A 13,304-nucleotide genomic window follows, 5' to 3' on the forward strand; every position below is an offset into this window, starting at 1 on the left:
TCTACTAGTTACAGCTGCTTTGCATGAGCGTCTGTAATTGGGTAAATGAGAAGATATTGTAAAGCATTTGGTAGAACTAAAATTAGGTGCTCTCTACATTAAACCCATTGTCAGTTTCTCTTTGATAGTTAATTTTGGCATTATGTAAATTTAAAAAAAGGCCTCTAAAAATGCTAAATGCTTGTCAATATATAAATACTATAAATGTTAGGACCTCCTAAGTTATACTCAGTAGAAGGGGACGCATAGGAAAATGAACCCATTCTTTTTGTAATTATCTACATATGTAGCATCTCTCCAACACAGTTCATCTCTCCATCTCTGTTCCAGGCCAGTATCATCTTCAGATTGAAGATGCTCAACTGGAAGATGACACTCAATATGAATGTCAAGTGACCTCATCTGAGTCCAGCAGTGGAATCATTTCCAGGCTGGCCTGGCTCGACGTACGAAGTAAGGGGGGACAAAAAAGGTTGTGGAGTCTAATAATAATTATGTTTTCTTTTTTCTTTTTTTTCCCCGAGTAACAAAATGCATGTTAGAAGGCACAGTGAGCATCCTCAGTACTCCAGTAACATTTGTGACCTCTTGACCAGTAATCAGCATACAAAGAGCTGTTAAATATTCATTTCTATTGATAAAGAGCTTTTATTTGTGTAAGATACAGCAATTGCATTTGAAGGACAGTTTTAAGTTACTTTGCCCTTGGTACGGCGTGTTTACTGTAGCAGTTTTATTCAATAATACACTGATCAACCACAGCATTAAAAGTACCACCAGGTGAAGTGAATCATATTGATCATCTCGTTAAAATTAAATGTTTTGATGGAAAACCTTGGGTCCTCACATTAATGAGACTGTAGAACACAAAGGTAGTCCTGAATGGCCGTAGCCTCCCTCAGCAGAACAGTGTGCACTCCAACACATTGATGAAGAATGGCTCGAGGAACCTGACAGGGGTAATGACCCAGCCTCCAGGGGTTCAGAGCTTTTTTATTAGCACAAGGGGGATCTAGACAATATTAAGAAGGTTGTTTCAGTTTTGTGCTCACAATTCTGCAAACTTTTCAAACAGTATTCAAGTACTATGCCACCTTTACATGTTCCAGAAGGGTCTGTGGCTTTAACTAGCAGCTGGAAAATATAAAGAGCAGCCTGGCTTCTCTAGCAAGCCTCAAGGCGATTCATGTCTCTTCCTTGCGCAGGAATACATTTTAACAGAAGTGATTGAAAAGTTCCTTCTCAGACATGGAATGGAATAGATGTTATTGTGCAACTACATTAGACCACCTGTAGTCACTCTATAACAACCGGTGTTTCTCTCTCCCTAACCCTTTTGCTTGTGGGAGCAAGCCCATATGTGGTAAGGAAAGGACTCTAAAAGAACCTTTCTTCTCCAGGCGCACTTCATTTACTTACATCCCCCTCCCTATTCTCTCCCCCGCACAATTTCACCCTCTCTCGGCTCGCAGGCTTTCTCTTTGGTGACCATGGACACTGAGGATGGGGGTTTGGATAGGAGGGGCGGTTGTGGCGATTGTAGAGTCCTCGCTCTCTTCTGGGAAGAGAGCAGGTTTTTCTGACATCAATAGGCTGGAGCGAGAAATGGCGGGTAGTGTTGTACTTGAATGGCAGTATTCTACACTGCTGCAGTTTAATATGCTACGGCAAGCCTACACCTGCAGCCACAGCAGGCTTGACTCCCACATTCATTACCTCTGAGATGCTTCTTGCATGTGTGCCCACTTATACAAAATCAAAACTCTCGCTTTCTGCTTTGTCAAAACAATGAAAATATGTGTTATACCAACCAGTGTGTTGCATCAGGGATGGCTGGTAGTAGTATTAGTACTAGCATTTACCTGTGACAGACTCTTTCATAATGTTTCTGACATGCTCACATACGAGTCCACATGCTGCACATCTCAGCAGGTGCTTTTATTCAGTGTCCTGGGCTCACGTCCCAGCTGTTGACTGTTTAACATGGACATTTGTAGATGAGCTGTCGCAAAGGGCAATCAGTGAAGTGACTGGCTTAAAAAGCTCTCTGCAGCCTTGGTCTTAAAGGGTTATTTGTTCCAGCCCAGCAGTTCAAGTGATTCAAAATACGTGACTAATCTGGGGCTTGATAATGAGCTGATGAATTCAATCTCCCGTTAGTGCTGAACTGGGACTGGAAACTGTGTATCCCCTTTGAAGTGCACCGTCTCTGATGAGTTTCCGATGGACTTCTCTATCACTGAACTACGGCTCCCAAGGCCCCGCACCCCTGGCCAGTCAACCATGGCCATATCCTATCAAGCTCTGCATCAAATCAAAACACTATAAAGTCTTTATGAGGAGATACAGTAGGGGAGAGGGGAGGAATTTGAAAACAAAACAGAGATTGGTGGTTGTATAATTGGATTCTTGGGTCAGGGAGAGATATTATGACTGGCTAATTCAAGATGGATCACCACAGGCAGTAAATAGCAGGGATAAAGGCAAAAATGTCAATAAGCCCCATCCTTGGGCTTACAAAGAGATGTTTTCAAGACATTTCCATTGGTGCAACCTAACTCCTGTGTGTTTTTTGCTTCCCTGCGGAGCTTAGATAGGGGATTACTGCAACAGGCAGATCAAGTGGCAGTGAGTAATCCATGACAATAACAACCTCTACCCTCTCTGCTAAAGCCCCCTCCTCTACTAAAACTTACCCCGCACTGTGCCCGTCACATACCTGACACATCCTGTGTCTCGGTTTATACCATTAGCCTTAGCATTTAATCCTATTAATGAACAACTCTCTCCCTCACCACAGTGCACGCCTGTACAGATGCCTCCTGCAAATGTTCAAAACTGTTTTTGATGTGTTCTGGTTTTAGACTGTTACTCATTCATTTGGCATAGTGTGTCACCGAGATATTTATTTATGTGTGTGTGTGTGTGTGTGTGTGTGTGTGTGTGTGTGTGTGTGTGTGTGTGTGTACGTGCCCATGTGTGTAAGCTTATTATCAGCGTTGGTTGGAGGTTAGAGGACATTTTAGGAACCAGGGCTATAGCGAGGTTTTTTTCGGGAGCTAATGAGTTTAGCACTTGAAGAGTATATAATGAGCCTTCATTTTATGATTCCCTGTTATGAATAATGGAACAACTTATAAATGGGGCACAAGCAACGTAGAACATGGTGACTTTATTCATCTTTGTTCATGAAAAGTTCTGACAGTTGCCCAAGATATAACCTCATCAGAGGATGGGGTGTTATACACTGGTGCCATGCTTTAATTCTGACAGCGCCACTTTAATGTTACAGTAGGTTCTTTCTGAAAAGGGGAAGTTCTGCTTAATAGCAACATGAGCGGTTCCTTGTTAATTTATTTAGAATCCATCACAAAGGTGCATTTACAATTGAGCCTAAATCTGTTTTTAATGTTGCGCGTGTGTGATGCACTTGCTGTAAATGGGAGTTTGGGAGATGGATGCTGACAGATGCAGTTATGACATGTTTTGGCTGGAGCAGCGCTCGTGCAGATGAGAGGTGATGGAGGTAGAGCTTTTTGTCCTAAACACCTGTTCCACTTCTCCCTCTGAATGCAGACAGAAAATGGAAAGCTGTTTCAGTGGTTTGCAACATCAGGGATTACATGTCAAATAAATACCATGTTCATATTGTGCATGAATAGCCAAATGTATGTGTTTCTCTGCACATATAATACTGTGTACATCGTAATTTCTTTATATTTTGCTGGAAAATGGAAACTATATAACATAGATGAAGCATAATGCCTACACGAATAGTTCTCCGACCTTCTTTAAGGGCATTCAAAGCTCTTCTTTGGGTGTTGACTGCCTTTTTCTTTCTGATCTCTGTCAACATGATCCCACACGGCTTCAATAATGTTGAGGTCCCTCCTCTGGGGAGGCCAATCCATGAATAACAGTGTTTAATTATATGTTTTTCTATCTAGTGAAAGTGTTTAGGATCAATATGGGCTGAAAAATGAAACTGCTGTCAATCAGATGCTTTCCATTGTATTGTATGGTGGATCAAAATTTAATGGTACATTTCTGTGTTCATTAAACTAAATGGAAACAAATTATGTGTTTTTGTGACAGGCTGCTAGTATCAAATACCTAAAGATGCAAAGTTGTCTGTTATATGTAAAAGCAACACTTGTTAATTACTTCAGTTAGGTGCCTTTTGAATAATTCACTGGTCAGTGTTAAGTAGCTTCCTCTGAAAATGGTCAGGTACAAGCGACTGAACTGAAAATGATTTTAAAAATAGCTAGTGTCCAAAGAAAACCTTTGAAAGCCATTCAGAAATCCTGGAGAACTATTGCTCAAGAAAAAAAGCAAATTGAAAGCAAAATAAAGAGAAATGAGGGGGTGGCTCAAGACTTTTGCACAGTACAATATAGAAGGAAAAAAAAACATTCTTGCACACATACTGTGAAAATATGGTGTTCGACAAGCTTTATCATCCAAAGATGAAACTGATGAGTTGTGTCTTTCTGGTGTTAAGAAGTCAGAGCTCCATTATTATCTATCCTATTCAGCATAAGCTTTTTAGAGACTTTCTATCCTCTGGGCCTTTTCCAATATCTTTCGGAGAATCAGGTTAGTATCACATGTTAGACCATGCAGACACTGGTGCCTGTTTTTAGAGTGAAATGAGATGAATGTAGCTTGTCTGCACATTCACTCGCCTGTGTCGGAGTGTTTGTGCGTGCAAATCTGCATTCACTGTAGACTTGAGTTTATCTTTGGGTGCTTGTGTGCAATGGAGAAAAGAGAGCATGTGCATCTGTATGTGAATGAGAAAGAAGGATAGGTGCAAAGAGCTGCTTATGCATATTGATGTGTGTCTGCTAATCTGGTTCTTATCTGCTTTATCCATCCATCCGTCCGTATTTGTCTAATAAATCGAATATTTCAGCTCAGCGTTTCACATCTGAACTGCAGGATCAAGTCCTTGCCTATCTGTGTTCATATATGTACCTTAACAAGAGAAACAGAAGCAGAAAAGCAGACGGAAAGAGGAAGGATTTAAAAAATCCCACTTAGAAGTATACAAAGAAAGGGCAGAAAGAGTTAATTAAGAAAACAGCATGGTTGCTGTCTGCTCTTTGCTCTGAGTGCGTGTCTAGTAATTGAGTCGGATGTGTGTTTTATTGTTGTCCACATGTTCTATCGCAATTGTACAAATGTGCATTGGTGCAGGTTTAGCTTGACTGGGCTTATTCCCTCACATGGCTTTTCTGAGGGGATGTGATGGATGGCGGCTGTAAGTCCCAGTCCAAGCTGGAACACACCTTCCTCTGCGCTTCTGCAGTTTAACTGCAGTGGTCAAGAAAGATAGTGTGGGTGGAGGGAGGTGGGCTCGGGCTGCTAGAGGGGGATGATGGAGTGAACGAAAGATAAGAGGAACAGGCCAGCATGAGCGAGCGAGGAAAAAATTAGATACCTGCCTGCCTCATTTGTGAACATATCATTATTCTTATTTTAGGATTTGTTAGGCTGCCAGACACCCTTCGAGCACAACAAGTGATGCGCCTGTGTGAATTGTGTGGGCCTGAGTAGATTGAGAGTACAGGGGCTGTCAATAGATGCATGGCCCAGTCATCTTCTCTGGGAAGAGGGAGGGGAAAACAAACAAATGCATCTCATTATTGCTGTGCGCGCCTCTGCAGTGCTCTGGGTAACCCATCACAGTCCACACAGATTCAATTGCTTCTTTTAAATCAGTTTGAAGCTGCAGCCACATCTCATCTGTCTCAATAGCAGACTAGAGCGAAGAGGTGACTCTGCACACAGCAACAGCTCCTCCTAGTGGCCACGAGTCAACTGGACGTAGAGGTAGATGTTGAATGGCTGGCTGGTTTGGTTGCTTGTGGTCCAGCTGTTGAGCCATACATTGGCAGCGGGGTTTATCTCCGGACTGAGCGGCAGCTATCTCCCTGCTCCGCCTAATCCTCCACAGCCCGTCTTATAGTCACATTTCATTCTTGCAGTATCTCTTTTCTCCTCTGCCAGTCTTTCATCTCCCTTTACACGCACACATCTCCTTCCTGTACTTACCAACTCTCTATTCTGTCTGTTAACTCAGGCAGCCTTTGCACTTGATCTCTGATGAAAGAAAACAACCTTCACAGTAACCATAGTTTCTAATTCTACAAGCTCACCCACACACTAAAAGCCAGCACAATACATGGCCAGTTATCTGTAGGCTAGTGCGTGCTTAATTTAACTGATGCTCTTGGTAAGGAGGGGCTAACAGATCTGCAAAGAATCTCTTTCATAATTAGTTGGTGACAGATTTCTCAATTTACTGCCCAAATTTTTTTCGGTCCCTTGTGTTAAAAGCTATGTGTTTTTTCCCTTTTCTTTTCCTGGAATCTCTATTTATGGTCAGATAAAAGGATTGTAGAGAACAGTGGAGAAGTGAAGACTGCTTTGATCAGTCCAGAAAGCACATATTTAGCTTGGGGGTGATCTGAGTAGAGAAGTGTTTGGTGTTTGCTATGATAGATTAGCACTGGATTGGTTTCATCACCGTTTCATCTTTATATTCTCTTCTTGTCCACAATTTGTATTGAAACGCAACCAAACATCAAACCTAAATCATTCAAAAACTGACAGTGTGACACTCCAGTCAGTCCCAGATATTACAATCCTATTATCATATCACTGCATAAAGCTTAGAGCAATGGCTAGAAATCAGTGTAATCTATAGTTTTTTAGGTGCTGATGTTAAGTTGGAAACTTGAGCTGTTTTCTCTCTTTCAGTCCCTCCGTCCAAGCCGTACTTTGACATGGACATGTCAACACCTTGGGAAGCCGGGAAGAAGTACACCGTCACCTGCGTTGCCCCTGATGCAAAGCCTTTGGCAGAAATCACACTTTATAAAGGTGAGTCATGCTTTGTGCTCCATTAGATTTTTATCTTGATGGTCAGGCTGACAAGCTGGAAGGAAGGGCCAGCCGCCTTTTTGATATTCTACAGTCTGCCATGCGTATAGGCCTCAACCTGAATATTTTAACAAGAAAACACAGAATAAAATTCGAGTCCACTAAAGGCTTCTTGTTTCTTAGTTTTGTTTTGGTTTTTTTAAATTGCAGAGTTGAAAGGAGGAGACTCTGTGTGGGAGGAAATAGCCTGAACATTTGAATTTCCAGATGTTTGTTTCACAGTTTCATGTAGAGTCAATTTATTGCAGGTTCCTTGTTGTTTACAAAAGCATCTACAATATTGCCATCGCTTTGTTTTTACCTCTTCTTCTTCTGTCACACCTATTACGCTGTATCGTGCTGAAACCGAGCAAGAGATGTTCCCTTTGTTCCAGCGGTGTGAATTTGTCTGCGGGGTTGTGCTGTAGGTCTAACATATAATTTCATAGTTTCATATTTTTAGACCACGTACGCATGATTTCTGCACGACAGTCGCGCACACATATGCACCATAGTCCAGTATTTGCAATTCTGCATGAGAATAACACTGGTGTTTGTGTTTCGCATGAACAAATTTACACACAGTATTCTTCTTTTTTTTGTGCGCCTTCCCCCCATTGTGTCTTTTAGATGGAGTTGAGCTGACAGGTGCAGAGTCTTTCTCCACGTCTGGCTCAAAGGATAAGCTTCTGAACGCGCATGCTGAAGTAACGTATGTGTTCAGCTGCCTGCCAGACTCATTCTCCTCACCAACCTGCTCAATCTCCCCAAGTCTGTCTATGTTTCTTGTTTCCCTTGTTTTCACCGTGCTCTTATTCTCACCTTCTGTCTTAGTGAGTACAATGAATTTCTGCACACACACAAACTGCTTCTTGGCACTGTGGAGTTGAATTAGCTTCTGTCAAATGCACAAAATTACATTCCAGCAGCGAGACAAATCCAATCCTTGCTGGTTCGCCTGGTGCCCATACATTAAGCGGGGCCATAGATTACTTTAATCCTGCATATCTCCTCTATGTCAAAGATAATAACCTCTTGTCATATCTTCAGATAACATTGGTACTGAGGAGCTGCGATGTTGTTTAACTCTCAAGCAGAGAAGCCGAGGTCTTAAGCAATATTGATGCTTCTTCCACATATTCACGCTGAGCATACACAGCAGTGGGCGATATGTGATGGTTACAGTTGTCACTGAACTGTAGTTTGATATAGAAGATGTAAACAGAGAGAGTAAACTAGACTCAGAATAAATTCACTGTTTCTAAGTACATTGCAAAGTGCCTTGCTTTTATTCCCATGGCTCCTGACAACACACACAGCGTAAAACAGAGTTGGGGTACTTACATATTAGCTAAAACCATCTGTTTTTTTGTTTTATTTAACACTTCTAATATTCCACTACATTTATCATTTAACCAGTTACAGATACTGGTTATCTTATTTTGCAAATAACTGTTAAAATTATCCTTTTTTTCCACAAAACTCAAAGACTAGAGAAAAATAACAACACATTTCTGCCAGAACTCTGTGTTTTTCCTACCCCATTATTCACCTCATGACTTCTAAGATTTATGCTTTTACTGGTGTTCACAGTACACTCACAGACAAAGACAGGCACTTTATCATTGCAACTATTAAAATCAAATTATACAGAAAGAAAAAAGAAAGCTAAACCAGCTGCTCAGTGAGCAATTTGTATGCGTATGTAACAGATTTGTCACTCGGTGAAAAAATCTTTGCAAAAGTGTTTTCTACTTTGATTCTCTTCTGAAATTGTGTGAGTTTGTGAAGAGAATTGTGCCTCGCTAAAATGTGTCATTAGTGAGGGTTGTAAAGTCTTCAACTTATGCTAAAGGATAGAGAGGATACTGAGCTTTACTCACCAGAAATTATGAGACAGGTACTGCTGAATTAGATTAGATTAGATTAGATAGAACTTTATTAATCCCTCGGGTGGGTTCCTCTGGGAAATTCGATTTCCAAAAAAGCACAGCACCGACAGAAGTTACAGAGTTACAGAATATTATATATATATATATATATATATATATATATATATATATATATATATATATATATATATATATATATATATATATATATATATATATATATATATATAAATAAATACAGAGACAATATAAATAAAATATACGAAGGGGATAAATAGAATAAATAGGAATAAAAATTAAAGGTGAGAAGGGAGGTTTTATATTGCTGTGTTCGTGTTTCTGCCTACATCATTATCATCAGTGTTTGCCCTGCAAACATCATTGCAAGTCAGCAATCATTCTGAGATATCGTAGATTGCAACGAGTGTAAATATACCTCAAAATTAAGCGGGAGAAGTTGCGAAACAATATTGATGCATTGATGTAAATAGCAAATTAGTTTATGCTTTTATTTACACCCATCTTTGTTGGGTGTAATGGGTTGGATCCATTTTTCCCCTCATAACTTTGTGGTACAGATGCCACAAGGTGCTAGAAACCTTCCTCTGAGATTTTGGTCCATAGTGGCGTGATAGCATCACAGTTGCTGCAGATTTGTTGTCTGATCTGGATGTTCCACATATGCCAAAGGTGCTCCATCTGATTGAAATCTGATGACTGTGGAGGCCATTTGAGTGCACTGAACTCACTGTCCAATGCTCAAGAATCCAATTTAAGATTATTTGAGAATATCCTGCTGGTAGCAGCCATCAGAAGATGGGTACACTGTGGTCATAAAAGGATGGACATGCAACAAAACTGAGAAAGGCGATGTTGTTTAAACAATGTTTAGTTGGTATTAAAGAATCCAAATTCTGCCAAGAAAATATCCCCGCCTGAGCTGTTGCTACAAGGCAGCATGGATTCATGCTTTTATGCTTTTTCCACAAAATTCTGGCCCTAACATCTGAGTGTCACAGCAGAAATTGAGACTCATCAGATCTAAATTCTCTCTTTTGCAATTCTGTTGAGCCTTTGTGAAGTGTTGCATGTTAAGAGATGCTCTTCCGCATTGCTTGGTTGTAACAATGGATTTTTTTGAGCTACTGTTGCCTTCCTAGCAGCTTGAAGCAGTCTGGCCATTCTCTGACCTCTGACATCAACAAGACATTTTCACTCAGAGAATTGCCGCCTCGCTGGATATTGTCTCGTTTTTGGACATTCTCTGGAAACCCTAGAGATGGCTGTGTGGGGAAAATCCCAGCAGATAAGCAGTTTCTGAAATACTCAAACCAGCCCATCTGGCACCAACAAACATGCCACATTCACTTAAATGAACTTTCATCCCCATTCTGATGCTTGTTTTGAACTTCAGCATTTCATCTGGGCCATGGCTACATGGCTAAATGCAATGAGTTGCTGCCATGTGATTGGCTGGTTAGACATTTGCATTAGCAAGCAGCTGCACAGCTGTACCTAAAAAAAAAAAGTGACCTGTGAGTGTATATTGAACTATATTTACCTTCAGTGCTGTTTGTCATTTCCACCTTCCCTAAAACCTGGTCTCCTGACTCTGAGTCAGATACACGTCATGTGTCTAACTCATTCCTCATGGATAAATATATTACATGATACTTGTCACTTTGTTTATCTCACCAGACTTCCTAAAGCCTAAAAACATCCCCAAATCCGTGCAACCCTTGAAAAGGCATTTGATTGTGACCTTACACTGGACTGTATTTACATCGATGTGTCAATTTTTTTTTTTTATGAAACGCATTTGAATATCTTTTGGGATGATGGGATTTTTTTTTACAGCTTTATATCTTTCAGTAATAGTTTGTTATTGTCATTTCTTCTGTCCTTCTGTTACCTCTTAAAGGGTCACTGCTCTGAGTTCTGACAATGGGAGGGAGTTGGCCTGTCACGCCATGAACCCCACCCTCCTCAAGCCTGTGGAGACCACAATGGCTATGAATGTGTACTGTGAGTGTCTCAACCTGTCTTTAAACTGATGGCCAACACCCTCATTTTATATAAAACACACACACACACTCTACCACACAGGAACAGAACCCGAGGGGGGCCCTTGGGTATCCGGCATTGTGCACTCAGTCTGTGTTAGTGGCGCAAGGAAAAACATTTAAGCTGAAGGCAAAGTCACACCTACTTCAAAACAACATTCAGCTGGGGCAAACTTGTGAACATCCAACTCTCAAGGCAGCCTGTGCTGGACAGAGGGAAGAGGTTGATGTGACCAAAGCAGTAAGCAGTTGTTTTCTACAGTTTTGGCTGTGGCTAATAAAGCAGCCTGCAATTAAATTTCTGTGGGTTTGGATGTGTTTAGTAATCTGGAATTATTTACACGCTTGGTTATTGCCCCAGCGTTAACCAAGGCACATAAACTAATTATTAGATGAATTACACGAGCAAGAATTGTGCTAGAGAATTTTTTTTTAACAATAATATATTTCTAATATGGAAAGCTCAGGACACCACATTTAATAATAATAAATCTTACAAAACTAGCCCAGCAACTTTTGTGCTCATCAGCTCAAATTAAATTTAGAATCCACCGAGGAAGGAAACTAAGCCAGTTTCTGTTGCCTTTTCTTTCATGTTTTTATAAAAACCACGCAACATAATATAATAAATCCATTGCTGCACATGAAGGTTAGCTGACACGTGGGATGTCTTTGCCATTGCGTTTGGCAAAGAAACAATGAAAGCTGTTGTTGCTGAATAAACAACCAGTGCTCTACTGCCGCTGTTGTTTACTACAGTGTGGGTTTGGTGTTTTCTACCCTGTTGATCAGCTGAAGTAATGGATTGTTGAGGCCTTAGAGTGTACCCACCTGCTTGTCCCGGGACTAAACCATGCTGTTGATTAAAGTGGAGGAGGGCTGCTGATACTTTCAGCAGTGAGTGTTCCCTCCTGCTCAGCTGCGGTATTATCCACAGGCTGACTACACACCTTAATGCTGTCCCTATGCTTTCCTTCTGCTCGTCAAATACATTTCATTGCGATGTTGACCCTGTGCTAACTTGCATATGACAAATAAAACTGAAAACTGAAACACACGAGACACAATAGTTGCTGTTTTATCATTCACCAGTAACTGCGAGTGCTCCTCCCTTCCTCCCTGTCTCTCTTCTCTGCATTAAGCAGTATGGGCTCTCTGCTAAAGTGCTAGTGTTGCAGAACTTGGGACCACCGCCGCAGTCTTACTCAGTATGCTAGCCCATCAAAGCCAGCGCGGTGGCCATTTTCAGCCAGCTAGATTGTTAGCAAGGTGGCAATTTGTCATGCTGGCCCAGGGTCTGCAGTCTGCTCTCTGAAACTGATTGCAGCAATAACAAAGGCCCATCCTCTTCTAATTTATTTTACTGCATATATTTTATTCGAGGAGGCTGTAATTTATTCATATTTCACGTTGCCTTATTACTGTTTGAACATCTGTTATTTTGCTTTATGGACTGGATCCAGCTCACTGCTCCCTTAATACTTAATGCTTTCATCAGATCCGGACCTCTTATCCCACAGTCATGCTGAATGACCAATTTATTGGCCCCGTCTCAACAAATAGGGATGCTTCCTGTTCAATTGCCAAGAGTCTCCTCATCGCACTGCAGTTTCTTTTTTTTTTCTTCTCTTTTTCTTTTTTTTTAATACTGTCCTATTGGCCACACCATGGTTCTGTTTCTCTGAGTTACTACACCTCTTTTCTTCTCTCACCTCTTCCTCTTTTTCTCGTGCTCATCCTCTGTGCCATTTCTTCTTGTCACCCCCCACCCCCATCCCCCTTTCTTGACAGTCGCACCTCAGCCTCCAGTTATTCTGGGTCTGGAGAGGAACGAAGTCAAAGCAGAGAGAACGCTTGTGTTGGAGTGTGTGTCATATGGTGGAAACCCCCTTGCCACTCTCCACTGGACCAAGGTAAATCTCCTGCGCCATCTGTTAAGGAAGCTTTGTAACACACTGTCACGCTGGCAAAATGAGCCATTCCTGTTAAAAAACTCGCAGCATAAGTATCCCATTCTTTGTAGCTTCTGTTCTTCGCTGCCTGCGCCATATGGGAGCTTGCAACTACTCAAACATTCTGTTGCCTTTTTGAGTTTCATGTGTTCATCCGTCTGTCAGAACGGAGAAGTTCTGTCTATGACTTGGGAGGAGGACGTTGTTGCTCAGAAGTCCAGCAGCATACTCAAACTGAAGATCACCCCCGCTGACAACCAGGCAGAGCTGTGCTGTGAAAGCTCCAATCTGGTGTCCCGATCTCCTCTTTCTGTCAGCCGCAAAATAACAGTTCTCTGTGAGTGAAAATAACTTTTAATACACTGCGCAGTGCTGGAACACACATGCACACTCTGGTAAAAAACAAAGCCCAGACAGGACTGAGTGATTGCAGGTTATTAATAATATGGACGCATTGCAGAGGAGTA

General features: G+C 41.3%; 1 protein-coding gene across 1 annotated transcript in view; it reads left to right on the plus strand.

The window, feature by feature from the left end:
• The window catches only part of nphs1 (NPHS1 adhesion molecule, nephrin), a 47,862-nt gene that overhangs the window by 14,963 nt on the left and 19,595 nt on the right, over positions 1 to 13,304 (plus strand). Inside the window, exons 4-9 of the mRNA XM_080897348.1 lie at positions 331 to 453; positions 6,769 to 6,891; positions 7,561 to 7,642; positions 10,744 to 10,847; positions 12,677 to 12,798; positions 13,003 to 13,174. Of these exons, the coding sequence (XP_080753474.1) occupies positions 331 to 453; positions 6,769 to 6,891; positions 7,561 to 7,642; positions 10,744 to 10,847; positions 12,677 to 12,798; positions 13,003 to 13,174 (726 nt within the window). The remainder of the gene's footprint in view (positions 1 to 330; positions 454 to 6,768; positions 6,892 to 7,560; positions 7,643 to 10,743; positions 10,848 to 12,676; positions 12,799 to 13,002; positions 13,175 to 13,304) is intronic.

The sequence above is a fragment of the Rhamphochromis sp. 'chilingali' genome (assembly GCF_963969265.1).
Source record: "Rhamphochromis sp. 'chilingali' genome assembly, chromosome: 11".
NCBI classification, from domain to species: Eukaryota; Metazoa; Chordata; class Actinopteri; order Cichliformes; family Cichlidae; genus Rhamphochromis; species Rhamphochromis sp. 'chilingali'.